At 42.9% G+C, this 16,644-nt stretch overlaps 1 protein-coding gene across 3 annotated transcripts in view; it reads right to left on the bottom strand.

Moving 5' to 3' along the window:
• Positions 1–16,644, bottom strand: part of PPP2R2B (protein phosphatase 2 regulatory subunit Bbeta) — a gene marked incomplete at both ends in the record, with an annotated part of 458,963 nt that overhangs the window by 288,236 nt on the left and 154,083 nt on the right. For 2 of the 3 annotated variants that reach the window (XM_081230516.1, XM_081230515.1), the window contains one exon: positions 4,335–4,528. The exons of the other annotated variant lie outside the window; for it this stretch is intronic. In XM_081230516.1, coding sequence (XP_081086642.1) covers positions 4,335–4,528 — 194 coding nt within the window. The remainder of the gene's footprint in view (positions 1–4,334; positions 4,529–16,644) is intronic. 3 annotated transcript variants of the gene reach the window in all.

Raw genomic sequence — 16,644 nt, forward strand, 5'->3', positions numbered from 1 at the left:
GAGAGGCAGTCACTGAACCCCCAGTCTAAATTAGATTCGCCTTTCTGCCTTACACATAATCTCAAGGCTTCTTGTGCTTTTCCTGAATATCGCTTGTCACAATTGGTAGCTATGTATTTTTTTTGCAAAATCATTTGTTTAATGTCTGTTTTCTCCACCAGCCCAAAAACTCCATGAGAACAGACACAATGTCTGTACCGGAGCATGCAGGATCACCCCCACAGAAAGTTAGTTAATAGTTCTTGAAGGAATTAAAAGGAGAAGGAATCAATAGTTACATAATAATAATATCATGTTAATATAATAACAATACATGGACTAAGTGAATTTGTTCTTCTTTTAATATGTACAAGCAGTATGGGTTTTTTAAGGCCTCTAAGAGAAGATGGAACTTACTCACTGCCAGAATATAACCAGCAAGTACATTAAGGCAGATTGCCAAGTGGCAAGATCCATGGCTAGTGGCTGAGTCAAGAAAGAGCCTGTGGCGGGTCTCAGGGACTTCTCTCCCATTTCCACAAGCCCTTCCCTCAAGATCATCCCAAATCAACAACAATCCAAGGAAAACCAGGGTGCTCGCAATGCAAATGCAGTTTAAGTAATACTAACAATGGCTATAATGTATTGAGGGCATTTATCGAGGACTGGCTTTGTATTAGGCAGTGTGTTGAGGGCTTTTCCTGCATTAGATATTCTTTTTTCCTGTGGCATAGGTTCTAATGTTATTCCCATTTTAAAGCTAAGGAAACTGAGAACAGAATAGTTATTTTTTTTTTTTTTTTTTTTTTTTTTTTTTTTTTTTTTTTCTTTTTGTGGTATGCGGGCCTCTCACTGTTGTGGCCTCTCCCGTTGCGGAGCACAGGCTCCGGACGCGCAGGCCCAGCGGCCACGGCTCACGGGCCCAGCCGCTCCGCGGCATATGGGATCCTCCCAGACCGGGGCACGAACCCGTATCCCCTGCATCGGCAGGCGGACTCTCAACCACTGCGCCACCAGGGAGGCCCCAGAATAGTTATTTTTAAACAATAAGTTCTCTGACTTCCTCTTCTAACCAGATTGCCATTCCTGTAAAGTCCACCTACGTAGAATATTTATTCTGACTGTGCCCCATATGAGGGTAGAAAGATTAATCTAGAAAACTCTCAGACTGCTCTAATGGAGAGGGGGTTTTAGTTGGTTCTAACAAGTCTAAAAATATAGAAAGCCAACCCTACCGATGCTTTTCCTCAGGTATTAAACCCAAACACACACTTTCAAATGATCCCTGCAAAGAATTTTTCCTTAGATGGGAACACCGTTTACACACAAAGATAAACCATTGTGATCTTCCCCATAACAGGAACTAATAGTTAAAGAAAAATGAAGCAGTGCAGAATTTCCTAGTAGAAGAGCATGTCAGCCAGTCTTGAGTTTGAAGACAAGCTTTTCCCCTGACTGTGTGACACTGACAAATCAGTATCATTCCTGGGCCTCAGTTGCTCAGTTTCCTTATTTGAAAATGGAAATAACAAGATCCACTTAGCAGGGGATGGACATATTAAAATGCTACTTACAGAAACCTCAGTACGGGGCTTGGAAAAGAGAAGATACTCAAAGATAGTAACTTTAAGAAAGGGAGGAAAAGATAGGAAAACGTAGGGGAGGGTGGTAACTTAATACTCAGAATAAAAGAAAAGTTATAAGAAATGTTTTTAATAAATGCACGTCATGCATTCTTTTCCCATCAGAGAGAGAGGGAGGAACTTGGGAAAAAGTGTCCTTTAGCATCTGCATTGCTCTTACCCGGATGAACTTGCCTGCAGATACCACTTACAATGCAAATTGAGCTTAGAGTTCTTCACACTAACTACACAGCAAAAACCTTCCAGCTTTAAATAGAATACTGCAGTGTGGAATGATCTGAGCAAAGGGAAGAAAAATTCAGAGATAACTGCGAAGGAGATTTTGCAGAAAAATAAAAAAAATCTGCCATATCTGGGCAAGGGAGGAAAATGCAGAAATATCAAAGGAGGCAAAAAGAAAAGCAAAGTCTATAGAAGGACCTAGAAATTAATTCCCCAGAAGGTGGGTTTAAGTTAATAAAGGGAAGAGAACTTTGTGGCAAGCCCCCAATGAAGACGATTGTAACAAAGAATATTTTGTTCTAGTGGGGTTCCTTCGAGGTGCACTAGCACTTTGAAGGTATTTATCATCAGAAGAAGGACACTTCCCCCTCTGGCCAGGTCAATGTTCCCTAAAATGCAATTAGGGATTGCATGTAAAAACACAATTTACATTGTCTAAGTTCCATTTTTTTTTTCTTCCCAGACCTTCACTAAGATCAGGTAAAGAAACCTGGAAGCATACTGTGAAATAAAGGTTTGTTTAAATTTTCAATGTGATGGCAGTTGGGGGGTGGGGGGAGGAATCCAAGAGGCTGATTTGGAAAAATTTTAGAAAGTTCTTTGCTATAAACTCATGCCTCATTTCAGACTATATGAACCCAGATGTTTTATTCAGAACCAGAGGTTACAAAAATGTCATCAAATAGGAAAGATTAGGTAGTATCTAGGGCCCTGAAAGCGATAAGGAATGCCGTGTTTAACTCATTTCTTCATTCTACAGATGACAGTGCTATGCACATGGCCTCAATTTCCCCATCTTCCCAGCTCAGTAAGTTTCCTTTGCCTGCACTTGGAGGCATAATGCAATACAGAAGAAAACATGAAGGCAGCCCTCTATCTTTGTTGTCTCAAATAGAAAAAAAAAAAAAGTGTGCCCCCAAGGACAATAGACCCGAAAGCCAACTTCTCTGTTGGATGATATGCTCTGACCCAGAGCTGATCATATTCTACCTGGTGAGTCAGGGACAAAGCACTAAGAATGGGGAAGAACATCTTACCACCACGTTGTCCCCAGGCAAGTAAAAAGAATCAGCAAGTATGGTGCTTGGTATGGGGCAGGGACAGGATGCTGAACATCTTAAAAGCCACTTCTAAGCTCCTGAAGGCCAGAGCTCATAAAGCTCTGCTTGATCTGTCTAGCGCCATGGACGCATTAGGTGTGATTCTCTCCAATAACGATGATGAACGAAGCATGTATTTTCAATAGCGCTGGGCATTCTTTCTATCTAAAACTTCCAGGGATGTTTATAGAAGATGCCACCTTTACCCCCAAATTGTGTGTCTTTTTATCTTTCAGAACTTGAACTCTTACTACCACCACGCCCATCACATTTCTCTAATAGTCTTGATTTGATTAAATAGTACAGAAATGTTAGCACCCAAGAATAATAAGAAGAATCTTAAATTAACATGCCTTGCTACATTTTCCTAAAGCACTTTCACACATATTTTCTCATGTGGATATCACAATGTGACAATGTAACACTTTATAGGAGTGGTTAAGGATAAAGGCTGACAGGTACAAAATGAAAGCAAAAATGCAAAAGTTTTGGTATTTGGGGAAAAAAAAAAGCCTCCTCTCTCTATTCCCACACAAAAGGCAAATGAGATTCCACCTGCTGACTTTCCTTTCCTGCCTGCACCTCACTCAGGCTAATGTCAGAACAAGCTGGGGGGTGGCGGGGGGGGGAGAGAGAGAGACACACACACACGACAATTTCACCTCTTGGCAAAGCTCAGCTTACTGAACCCTCTTGCTTTCTGCTGGCTGTTGATTCAGCAGAAACTACTGCTGCAGAATTCATAATGGTGATTTTTAAAGGCCCCACTGATCGCATTGCTCGCCCCACGTGTCACACTCATTCGCTCGCCGCCCCAGCACTGTTTCCCCAGCCACCTTTTTATATCTTGCTAATGCACTTCCAAGGGGAGAGGGGTTCGTCCTTTTTCAACGGGCCTTTTGGGCTTTTGATTGTCTAAGCAGGTAACCCGGCCGGAGAGATGAACGGGCAGGAAATGAAACCATGCCCACCCTTGCAGCCACTGAGACACACATCATTCCGCTCAGAGAGGGGAGGACCCACCTCTCGGGCCCCCTTCCTTCTTATCTCTCCCCTCACCCCGACCCCTGCATACATATTCGGGGAAGGGATCATCTGCCTTTGGGGGGTCATTTTTCCAGCCGGGAGCCCCACCCTGAAAAACCTCATCCCCGAGGGCCATTTTAACTCCCGTGGGCGCCGGGTCCACCTGCTGCTGAACGCCCGGCTCGCCTCGCGGAGCCCGGATGGATGTGGGGCGCACCGGCAGCTGCCCCTGCGAGCCGAGCCCCCGCCCCAGCCCCGGGGCCCGCAGGAGTCTCCGCCGCTACTCGCCCGGCTGCCCGCGGAGCTCAGCGATCCGCAACTTGCGCCCTTCCCCAGCGGCGGAATGCGGCGGGGCTGGCGTTACCTTCGGTCGCATAGCTGTGGTCGCGCAGGAAACTGTTGTTGATTTTGCGGGTATCAATGTCCTCCTCCATTGACAGCAGGCTTACTTGCGTGGGAACCAGAAGCCGGCAGACAAGTATCCATGATCCCTCCCCGCAGCCAGTCTCACAGGAGAGGGGGGCAGGGGAGCCAGTGGGACTGCACCATGGTCCGAGCCTGAGGAGGAGACGGGGAGGCGGAGAGAGAAAAAAAATAAAAACCCGGCAATGGAGCTGTCACCTCCTCCGCCCGGGATCTCCGAGGCTGCGGCGGCTCCTCCCGCGGTGCGCTCACTCCAGCTCCAATTCCCGGCGAGGATGCTGCGCCTGCCTCCGCTGCCTCCGGGTGCCAAGATGCGCCGTGCCCCGAGGGGTCTGGTCCCGCCCGCCGCCCCGGAGGCGCTCACAAGCGGGGCTGGGGAGATGCCCAACAGGTTCCCCTCGTTGGCAGCCGCTCCGAAATGCAAAAAAAGATCCCTCCTCCCCCTGGGAGAGCGGGCAGCCGCGACAAAATGGTGCCTTTCTGGACCCAAGCTGCAGTGGCGAGATGGCAGGGTCAGGATTCAGGCGGGCCCGGCCCGGAGGAGGGTGCTGGTCCCACGGGAGGGCGGCTCGAGCTGGCGGGGGCTCGGCAGCCGGCGGGGAGCCGGGCAGGGCGCTGCAGCCGGCGCCAGCGCACTCACCCTCACACCCACACGCGCGCACTCGCAGCTGCCGCTGCTGCTGCAGGAGGAGGCTGGAGGCGGCTGGTGCATTAAAGGCGAGGCTCCTCCCAACCGCGTCAGCAGCCCCAGGACTCTTCCCCAGCAGCGGTGGTGGCCGAGGCCGAGGCTGCGGCTGCTCTCTGCTGCAGTGGGGCGCACGCAGCCGCGAACCCGCACCTGGGCAGCGAGTAGCTAGCTTGCAGGTTGTCGTGAAAAGCGTAGACGCGCTCTTCCAACCTCCCTCCCCCTAGCGCCACGCAGCTCAGGGCGGCGTTTACTCCAGCACCCAGAGTCCCTAGCTCGCTGCCTTTCTCCGGACACCTGTGCTCCAGGACCGCAAAGAGAAGTAGGTTCCCTTGGGTAGGCAGGAAGTCTACATCCCGGTCCCTTTTGCTGACCCTTCCATAATGCATGTGGTCTCTGGATGAAGGTCAAGGGCGAGGCCTGGGGATCGAAGCCTCACACAGAGAGGAGAGAATGCTCATAGCCTAGCTGAAGCCCTCTCTGCGCTAGGAATAGATCGGGGAGCTGGGGCCGGAACTTTTCTGCGGATCACACCTGACTTCTCCCTTTCAAACAGAGCCAAAAACCTCTTCTACCTGTAGGCGTCTGTGTCTACAATGGCAGAGGGAGGAAGAGGGCTGAGTTATGAATCTAGTCAACATAGTCAGTCTGAAAATGTCCACCTTCCCTAGCCCTTTGCACTTAGTTTTGGACAAACAGCTCCAGGCCCCCCTGCGGGTTTTCCTTGTGAAGACACAGCACTGCAGGAACCGCTGACATTTGCTCTCCACCTGAAAGGTACAGTGGAGCCCTGCGCCTTGGAGTCCTGTGCCAGCAGAGCGCCACTGCTTCCCTGAGGGAACTTCAAAGAACCAGTGAATACCAGAAAGAGGCCTACCTTCCTACTTCAACTAGGAGGAAAATACAGAATCCCACCGCAACCCCAATTTTTCCCAAATCGCAAGTTCCATATTTGAAAGAAAATGAGATCGTTATTGTTATGAAACAACTACAATCATTTCTGAAGCAACCCAAATCACTAGAAAGCCAGTTTGGAAAAGAAATGTCCCTGATTTCCCCTTGCAGAAGGCATTCATTTCAGTGGGTGTCACTGCAGGGAGAGACATCGGGAGAGACCATCAGCGAATGTTTTGCTCAGTGAAGCTCCACCAGTTTAGCTGGATGAGCCCAGAGGGACCTTTGAGTTAATTATATACATACAATGCTTCGGCTAACACAATTTAGAAAGTATTTGAAGTCAAAAAAAAAAAAAAAAAAAAAAAGGGAAAACAAGTCCTTAACTGAGGTTGGGAATTGCCATTAGATTTCCATGAACAACAGATGCTTCTGGCAGGTGGAAAATGGCATTGTCCTCATCTCCAGAAAGCAACCGCATCTCTCTGGGAGAAGAGAGGAGAAATATTCTTTGATATAATTTGGGGAGGGGAAGTTCATCTTACAGTAGATTCCATTTTATTCTCATCTGTTGGTTAAGTCTTTCCTACTTGTTTGACTGTTTGTGCCAAATTCACATATGAAATTCCAGGAACAGATGAAGACTGGTGCAAATTGATTTAATCCACTTCAGCTCCAGTTGCCATGGCTGGTTCTTCACATGATGAGCTGTATCCATCACCAAGGCTCCAGAGGTCAGCTCATCTGTAGTTACATAGTCCAGCTTCTCTTGCAGGTAGGCATAAGTGGGGGGGTGGGGAGGGGTGGGGAGGGGAAAGGGGAGAAAAGCTAAGTTCATCTTAAAGCGGTGAGAAGACATCTTGCTTTGAGTTGAAATGACCTTATGTTGCCACTGGAGACCTTGGAGTAGTATTTGGGATATTCTCACCCCTATCTTTCTAGAATGTGGGCTAGATTGGAACAGAGTTGCAAGATGAATCAGGAAGGCCCAGTCTCGTTAGCCAGGCTGTGCTTGAGGAATTTTCCACTGTAAGCAATGGGAGAAATGTCCTCTCCAGAGATCAAGCCTCTGGGTTTACTAAATTTTCCCTTTCCTGTTTCCTACAAAATTCTTCCTGCATTTACTTTATTCAACAGTATAGGCAATATTTTCCTAAGACACAAGTTGTGAGAAGGCAAATTAGATGGCTCTCCATTAAGTAGATTAAGTAGATTCCAAGGTTTCTATTTTGTGAACCACTCTTTTCTGCTATGGGCAGGGGGGAACCATCCCCTCCAACCAAAACCAAGAAAAATACAGCGTTGGCTTTGTTCCTTAACACAACGATGTGCAGTAAAGGAGGTCAGGGAGTGAAGGAAGCCCTGTGCAATCCTGTAGTTGTAAGAGGACTACACAGACCATTTCTAAGAAGACTCTCTGACCTTCTTTCTTTTCCTCCAATGTGTCAAGTTCTTTCCAAAAGCTTTTGGCATTTGCACATGCCATTCATTCCCTGTGCCCCTTCCTCGTGTTCCTGGCATTCTTCAGCATCACAGCTGAACTGCCCCTACTTCACTGAGGCATTCCCTGGCCTCCCCATAGTCCCTGCCCCTGGTATTTTGTCTTAACATCTTTTTTTTTCCTTCTTCATGGAACATTTGCCTTTTGTAATATTTGTTTACTTATAATTGTCAACCATTCCACTATATCTCTGCTATTAAGAGTCTGGCACTTAGTAGATGCTCAATTATATTTACTGAATGGAGATAAATCTTTCATAGATGAATGAGTAAATTACTGAATTTGTTCAGTGATATTTAGGTTTTAAAGCTCTACCTTTATTTAAATTCTTGCCCCCCCAAACCCAACAACAAAGTGTGTTGTAAGCCAGTAAATTTCCAGCTTGTAACTCCTATTCCTATTGAAATAACTGTCCTACCCATTCCTGCCTGCATATGCACCAAAAATATTTACTGAGCACTTAATATATGACAAGAGTTATTGTAGGTGCTGGGATACAGTTAAAACAAAACAGAGTCCCTTTCTTCACAGAACTGAAATTCTATCATCTGATTTTAGTAATATGAGCTTTCTTAGAGATACAACAAATACATTATAAATTAACAGACCAGAGCATAATGTTAAGTGTCAAGACTCTGATATCAAGCAAAGCTGATTTTCTGCCACTTATTATTATGTCCTTGAGCAAGTTACAAGATCTCCCAAGCCATGTTTTTTTTTTTAATCTATAAATTAGGGAGAAAAAAAAGTTAATGGAGTTATTATGAGGATTAATGAGATAATACTTGGAAAGAATATGCTGCAATCACTTGTTGAGTATTTGCTATCATCACCACCAGTACTATGGAACAAATATTTAAGTACCTACCATGTCAGCCACTGGGATAGGACTAAAGATTCAGCAACATCAGTGCTGAAGATGTATAGTCGTCTCTGCCATCATGGAACTTAGTATCTAACTTACAATTTATGGAAAGGGGGCCACACGCTACAAAAGGGGCAGCAGAGGATGCTCTGAAAGGCTGACCTAATTCAGGCTTGTGCTTTACACAGAAAAGGGCAATTACAAATACACAGCCTTCTTAAGTTACACAATCTAGCATGACAACATGGGAACATATTCTTTTTTTCATCACCTTTATTATGTTCCCCCAATGCTCTCACATACCCCTAGTCCAGTTAAGTTAGCCCTGCCTACATTGGAAACTACTTGCAGGTCATGCTGTCCAATCAGCACATTAGATATCTACAATTTTATTAAAACCTTTGACCTAAGCCAGTCTAGAGATTCTTAATATAGGCTTTAGGTGTCAGACAGTACTGATTTTTTTTGTCCCTGCTCAGGCATTTATGAATTTCATGACCTTTGGCAAGTAATTTAACATCTCTAGCCTCTGTATTTGCAACATTGGAAGAAAATAATAGGAACTACTTCATAGGGTTGTTGAGTGGCTTCAGAGACATTGTAAAGAAAGTGCTTAATACAGGCTTGGCCCATAGCCAGACCTCACAAAAATGTCGCTTTGGCCTCCTGGTGGCTCATGAGGTCTCCACTGGCAGAGAACTGGAGAGATGCACTACAAGTCAGTCATGTGAACACAAGTGACCTAGAAACCTGAGTTTACCACCTAGCAATCTGTCTTAACGAGCACTAGACACTGGATATAAGAGATTTTACCATCCTGCAGAAAGCCCTTTATAAGCCACGAAGTCCTGTGCAAGTAGTGGAAGGAATTAGGATTATCCCTTCTTGATTTTTCACATTATGTAAGTGCAGACCTAATCACGTTTGTCTATCATGGAATCCTATGGAATCCCTCTCTAGGATCATTCAGCCCCAAATGCACAACTGTCTCTCTGAGGTGGTTCGCGTTGCCTGCCCAGAGGATGACCTCTTGAGTTTCTAGCAAGGTTTGCAATTCTTTATTGTGCATGTTACAACGTGTAATAAATACCACATGAGTGAGCCTTTAACGTGGCATTTAACCTAGGAGAAGAAAACAAAACATCTTGCCTTCAAAATGTTGTATTAATTCTAGATTCTGGATACTTAGTGGATTTTACTGAGTACAACATTCCCTCAATTATCCAAGTCCAGCAATTTATGAAAAGAAACAGTGGTGTGCTGGAGCTGGTATGTGCTGGCTGTTGAGAGCTGATTCTGTCAATTACACACATCTTTTTTCCAGCTCTGCTTTGAGTGACGTCATGTTGGTAAATTAAAATCTGAAATCTGCTATGGTGGGTTATTTGTATCATAGAAGTAAAAAGAACTTATATAAATCAGGGCTTTAGGGCTTCCCTGGTGGCGTAGTGGTTGGGAGTCCGCCTGCCGATGCAGGGGACGCGGGTTCGTGCCCCTGTCCCGGAGGATCCCACGTGCCGTGGAGCGGCTGGGCCCGCGAGCCATGGCCGTGGGGCCTGTGTGTCCGGAGCCTGTGCTCCGCAACGGGAGAGGCCACAGCAGTGAGAGGCCCGCGTACAGCAAAAAAAAATAATAATAAAAAAAAAATAATAATAATCAGGGCTTTGGCTTTTTTGGGGGGGTGGGGCTGGGGGTGGGAGAGCTGATTGTTAAACATTTACCACTACAACAGTAGAAATACATTAATTGCTGATATAGCTTTCTACTTATATGTGTTACTTGTGCAAAGTTCCTTTCAATTCCTCGATACAAGTCTCCCAAGATGTGTCAAATTCCAAAACATTCCACCATCTGATCAAACTTTGGCCATAATCTGAATAACTCTTAAAAATCCTACCTTTACCATAAACATTCCCACAGCCTTCAGAGGAAACCTGATACCTTTGTTTGATCCCCATTCAGGATGGTTATGAAATTGCCACAGTGGATCTGTGAGTGATGGCCCCTGCAAGGCTCCTAGATCTGACGACGTAAGGAAAGTTAGCTGCATGCTCACTCTCAATGAATACTTCTTTTCTACTGCTTAAGCTCGATTGTCACCTTACTTTTGCCCTTGATTTGCCTAAATGCAAAACAAAATCATCCATTGTGCTTAGTTTCATCAGTAGCTCTTCTCTTCCACTTGTCAGGCTAGGATATTGAAGCAATGATAGAAAAAATACAAAAATCGAAGAGTCCAGATCTGAGACACTTTTCTCATTCAGTGGTTTAAATTTAAACTAAATTCAGAGAGTTAAATTTAGACAATCTTACTCAAGACAGTTTGTATTTGCATTATATTTGTTGGGTACAAAGTGAGGATTTAAGAAACCAGTTTAGCAAAGCTCAAGGGCTATTGTCTAGTACCTGATGACATGTCTTAAAATAAAATTTCAGTATAATTCAAACAAAAAATATATATTGGGAAATGTCTTCCAATTTCTTTAAAATGCACCAAGCAATAACACTTTATAGAATTTATCCTAAGAAAATAATCATGGATGTGGGCAAAAATTTAGCCATAAGGATATTTTCACAGAGCACTGTCTATAATTATTAAAAATTGGTAAAAAGCCAAGTGTCCAACAATAGAATTGTCTAGGCAAATTATGGTGTGTACATATAGTGGGAAATTATTGAGCCACTGATATAATATTAATAGCTACTGCTTATCGAGCATCTATTATGTACTAGGCACTATGCAAAAGGTTTCACTAGCATTATCTCATTTAATTCTAACAACAGCCCCTATGAGGTAAATTATCTCTATTTTACTAAGGCTAGTAGAGAGAAATAATATATCCAGAGTCAAACTAATAGGAGCCTGGCTCTGTGTGTGTGTGTGTATGTGTGTCTGTTGGGTGGGTCAAGGTCACAACAGAAACTTAGAGGTCTTTTTCCAAACCACCCACCACTAGAGTCTGATCTGTACTTCTTAGAAATGAATAGCCTCTCAGTTGAAAATCACTTCTATTGTGTTGGTGAGGAGGTGGCGAAATTGGAACCCTTACACTGCTTGTGGGATTGTATAATGGTGCAACCACAAATAGTTTGGCAGTTCCTCAAAATGTTAAACAGAGTTGCCATATGACCCAACAATTCCACTTCTAGGTATATACCCAAGAGAATTGAAAATGCATATTCACACAAAACCTTGTTGATGAATATTCTAAGCAGCATTATTCATAATATCCCCAAAGTGGAAACAACCCAAATATTTATCAACTGATAAGTGGATGAATAAAATGTGATATATCTATATAAAGGATTATTATTCAGCTATAATTAGTAATGAAGTACTGATACATGTTACAACACGGATGGACCTTGAAAACATTATACTAAGCAAAAGAAGCCAGTCACAAAAGACCATGTACTGTATGATTCCGTTTATGTGAAATGTTGAGAATGGGCAAATCCATAGAGACAAAGTAGATTAGTTGCCAGGGGCTGAGGTGGGGGAATAAGAGTGACTACTTATGGGTTTGGGATTTCCTTTTGGAATAATGAAAATATTCTAAAATTACTTAAGGGCAATAGCCGCACAACTCTGAATATACTAAAACCCACTGAATTGAATACTTTAGAAAGATGTTTCAAAAGGTACAAACTTCCAGTTATAAGATAAACAAGTACTAGAGATGTAAAGTACAATATGATAAACATAATTAACACTGTTGTATGTTATATATGAAAGTTGTTAAAAAGAGTTAATCATAAGAGTTCTCATTACAAGGAAAAATTTTTTCCTGTTTTTTTAAAAATTGTGTATCTATGTGAGATGATGGATGTTCACTAAACTTATTGTGATAATCATTTCATGATGTACAACAAATCATGCTGGACACCTGAAACTTATACAATGCTGTATGTCAATAAAACTGGAAGAGAAAAAAAGTGTTTCAATAAAGCTGTTATTAAAGATTAAAAAATCTCTGCTGTCATAAACCATTATTACCTCTAGGAGTATGATATAGCCCTCAGGTTAATATTAGTGCAGAATAACTTAAATGCATGTAATGACAAGTACAGATATTCATGTCATGTTGTTTAAAAAAGTCAAAAAACAATGTATACTGACTGGTCCCCTTTTATGGTCAAAAAAATGTGTGTATCTCAAAAGGAATATATGAAAATACTTAACAGTGGTTATGTGTGGTTTTCCTTGTGGTTCATATTCTTGTCAAAGAAAATTTAGATCTTTTTTTTTTTTTTTTTTGGCTGCACAGCCCAGCATGTGGGATCTTAGCTCCCCAGCCAGGGATTGAACCCATGCCCCCTGCACTGGAAGCTTGGAGTCTTAAACACTGGACCACCAGGGAAGTCCCCATGTATCATTTTTGTAGTAAGAAAAATTTTTTAAGGTTTTTTTGAATGTTATGAAATACTTTTTAGATGAAACTTTGTATTGAAAAGGTCAAAAATTATTTTGTGCACACCTGAAAATTGAGAGACACTGATGTAAATGTGTATGCTATCAAATGCACAGAACAGCTCTACCCAAAAAGTAATACAATGCAAGACACATTTTTGTTTGTAAATTTTTCAAGTTGCCACATTAACAAGTGAAAAGAAACAGATAAAATTAATTTTAATGATGTTTAAATTTTTTGAAACTAAAATGAAAATATTTTATTTAATCCAATGTCAAAAATTGATTTCAACATATATAGAATATAGAATAATTAACTATATATGTACACTTTTGTTTTTAATACCAAGTTTTATGTTTGTTTGTTTGTTTTTTTGCGGTACATAGGCCTCTCACTGTTGTGGCCTCTCCCGTTGCGGAGCACAGGCTCCGGACGTGCAGGCCCAGCGGCCATGGCTCACGGGGGCAGCCGCTCCGTGGCATGTGGGATCTTCCCAGACCAGGGCACGAACCTGTGTCCCCTGCATCGGCAGGCGGACTCTCAACCACTGCGCCACCAGGGAAGCCCAATGCCAAGTTTTTGAAATCTGGTGTGCATTTTACACTTGACAGCGCCTCTCAGAAAAGGCACATTTTTAGGGCTCAATAACCGCACATGCCTAGTGGCTAAAGCACAAGTATAGAGGAACTATTCCAAAAGTGTTATTCCACTCACAAAATGAGTTTTACCGTATTCTTCCAAAGGAAAATTTTCATCTATCAAGGACTTGAATTAGACTGTAATACTAAAACCAAACCAAGCAACTTTAACCTGATGACCCTCACAACTATTTAAAGTAATACAAACTGAATATGAAAAAATATATAGACATACCCACATGTGTACATATATATGTAATAGTAAATTTGAACCCAATCTGCATTTCCCCCTAAAACTAGCAAGCTGAATTAATAACATGATAAAAGATCAAGATTCTAAAAGTGCTAAGATGATACTACATAACAATACATACCAGATAGCAAGAAAGATGTAATTCAGTCACTGTATAGTTACCACCCTAATAAGCCAACTGTTTAGTTCAACACCTATGGCTTCAATGCCAGCCAGTAGAAGAAGCCAAATAACCAGATGTCACTACTAAAAAAGGAATTTTCACAGCTGGGTATCTGGACTCTATTACAGCCACTAAAGGTGGAGAAATTTAAAGGTACAGTTATAGGAATCCAGCTGAACACTATTACAGTCTTTTAGATTGGATCAGAGAGTAGAAATGTGTGGTCACATGATCAGTGGTGTGATTTCTGAAGACTTATTGAATTAGATGCACCACTGCCTTTAACACTTGCATGCAAAACAGTTTTGTGTGTATAGTTGAGCACTCCCTCCTTCCTAAACACACTTTCTTCACTGATTCCCAGGTACCACCCTCTCTTGATTCTCCTGTTACCTCAATGCACACTCCTTCTCAAGCTCATCTGCTGCTCCTCCTCACTGATTGCCTTGACCTCTACAAGCACACTCGAGTTCAAAGTTCTCAGATTTCTCTATCCGCAGTCCCATTCAAGGTGACCTCGTCCAATCTCATGGCTTGCCACTCACTTGATGATAAAACCATATGACCCAGCAATCCCACTACTGGGCATATACCCTGAGAAAACCATAATTCAAAAAGAGTCATGTACCACAATGTTCAATGCAGCTCTATTTACAATAGCCAGGACATGGAAGCAACCTAAGTGTCCATCAACAGATGAATGGATAAAGAAGATGTGGCACATATATACAATGGAATATTACTCAGCCATAAAAAGAAACGAAATTGAGTCATTTGTAGTGAGGTGGATGGACCTAGAGTCTGTCAGACAGAGTGAAGTAAGTCAGAAAGGGAAAAATAAATACCATATGCTAACACATATATATGGAATCTAAAAAAAAAAAAAGGTTCTGAAGAACCCAGGGGCAAGACAGGAATAAAGAGGCAGATGTAGAGAATGGACTTGAGGACACGGGGAGGGGGAAGGGTAAGCTGGGACGAAGTGAGAGAGTAGCATGGACATATATACACTACCAAATGTAAAACAGATAGCTAGTGGGAAGCAGCTGCATGGCACAGGGAGATCAGCTCGGTGCTTTGTGACCACCGAGAGGGATGGGATAGGGAGGGTGGGAGGGAGATGCAAGAGGTAGGAGATACGGGGATATATGTATATGTATAGCTGATTCACTTTGTTATGAAGCAGAAACTAACACACCAGTGTAAAGCAATTATACTCCAATAAAGATGTTAAAAAAAAACAACTCCTAAATGAATACTGAGCACAAACCTCTCCACTGACCCCCAGGCTAATAACACCAACAGCTGATCTGATATTTCCCTGATATCCACCAGGCAGCTCAATCCCTAATGGCACCCCCCCAGACCTGCTCTATCTCCTGTTCCTTGACTCCTCTCTCATTCCCTACATCCTTCCAGTCCATCAGCAAATCCTGCCAGCTCTAACTTCAAAATGCATCCAGAATCCAACCACTCCTCACCACTTCCACAGCTACTACCACGCTCCAGCTACCAACGCATCTCATCATGATAGTTTCAATAGACTCTAAGGAGTGTGTGATCCCTCCTTTGCCCCCCTACAGAATAGTTTCTGTGCAGCAGGCAGAATGGGCTTTTTAAATGCAAATCACGTCATGTCACTTTTTTGCTCCAAGCCCTTTATTGGCTTCCTACACATTCAGAGTAAAACTCTTTTAAAATGCTGGCAAGGTTTGGCCCTTGCTATAGCTCTATTTTTTTTTTTTTTCACTTCTCACCTGCAGCATCACCAACTCTTGTCTCAACCTCCGTCCCTCTACCCCACACATAGACACAGTGGCATCCTTATTGTCTGCCAAACACACCAGGAAGAAAACTCCCACCCCGGAACCTCTGCATCTGCTGTTCCCGATGGCCTGAGGCCTTCCTTCAGCCAGCAGCATAGCTCAGAGCTTCACCTCATTCAGCTGTCGCTCCATAATCAACATTTCTGAGATGTCTTTCTTGACCACTCTATATAAGGTAAAATAGCACCCCTCCCTACCAGCAACCCCAGCCCCTGTGTTGCTACCTGACAGTATATTTTTTGGCTTTAATTATTACACGAGGACATACTATTCAGGGAGACAGGGGTGTTTTTGTTCTCTGCACTATATCTGGCCCTAGTAGAGTGCCTGGCACATACTGGTTACTACTTTTTTTTAAGAGGGTGAATAGAAAGTTATTAGACAATTAAGTTGACTTAACTCCCCAGTACTTTAAAGGCAATATCAAGGGGAGAAATTACTACTCTCTTTTAAAAGTCACAGGGATATGGGGAAAAGGGAACCCTCATGTATTGTTGGTGGGAATGTAAATTGCTACAACCACTATGGAAAACAGTATGGAGATTCATCAAAAAAATTAAAAATAGGACTACCATATGATCCAGCAATTTCACTCCTGGATATTTACCCAAGGAAAACTAAAACACTAATTAGAAAAGATATATGCACCTCTGTGTTCATTGCAGCATTATTTACAATAGCCAAGATATGGAAACCACCCCAAGTGCCCATCAACAGATGAATAGATAAAGATATGGTGTATATGTGTGTGTGTGTGTATGTGTGTATAAAATGGAATATTAGCCATAAAAACAATGAAATCTTGCCATCTGCAACAACATGGATAGACCCAGAGGATATTATGTTTAGTGAAATAAGTCAGACAAAGAAAGACAAATACTGTATGATTTCACTCCTACGTGGAATCTAAAAAAACAAAACAAATAAACAAACAAAACAGAAACAGAGTTATAGATACAGAGAACAAACAGGTAGTTACCAGAGGAGAGGGGGCTAGGGGGAGGAAAGGAATAG

This window comes from Mesoplodon bidens (assembly GCF_964165515.1).
Source record: "Mesoplodon bidens genome assembly, chromosome: 4".
Taxonomy (NCBI): Eukaryota; Metazoa; Chordata; class Mammalia; order Artiodactyla; family Ziphiidae; genus Mesoplodon; species Mesoplodon bidens.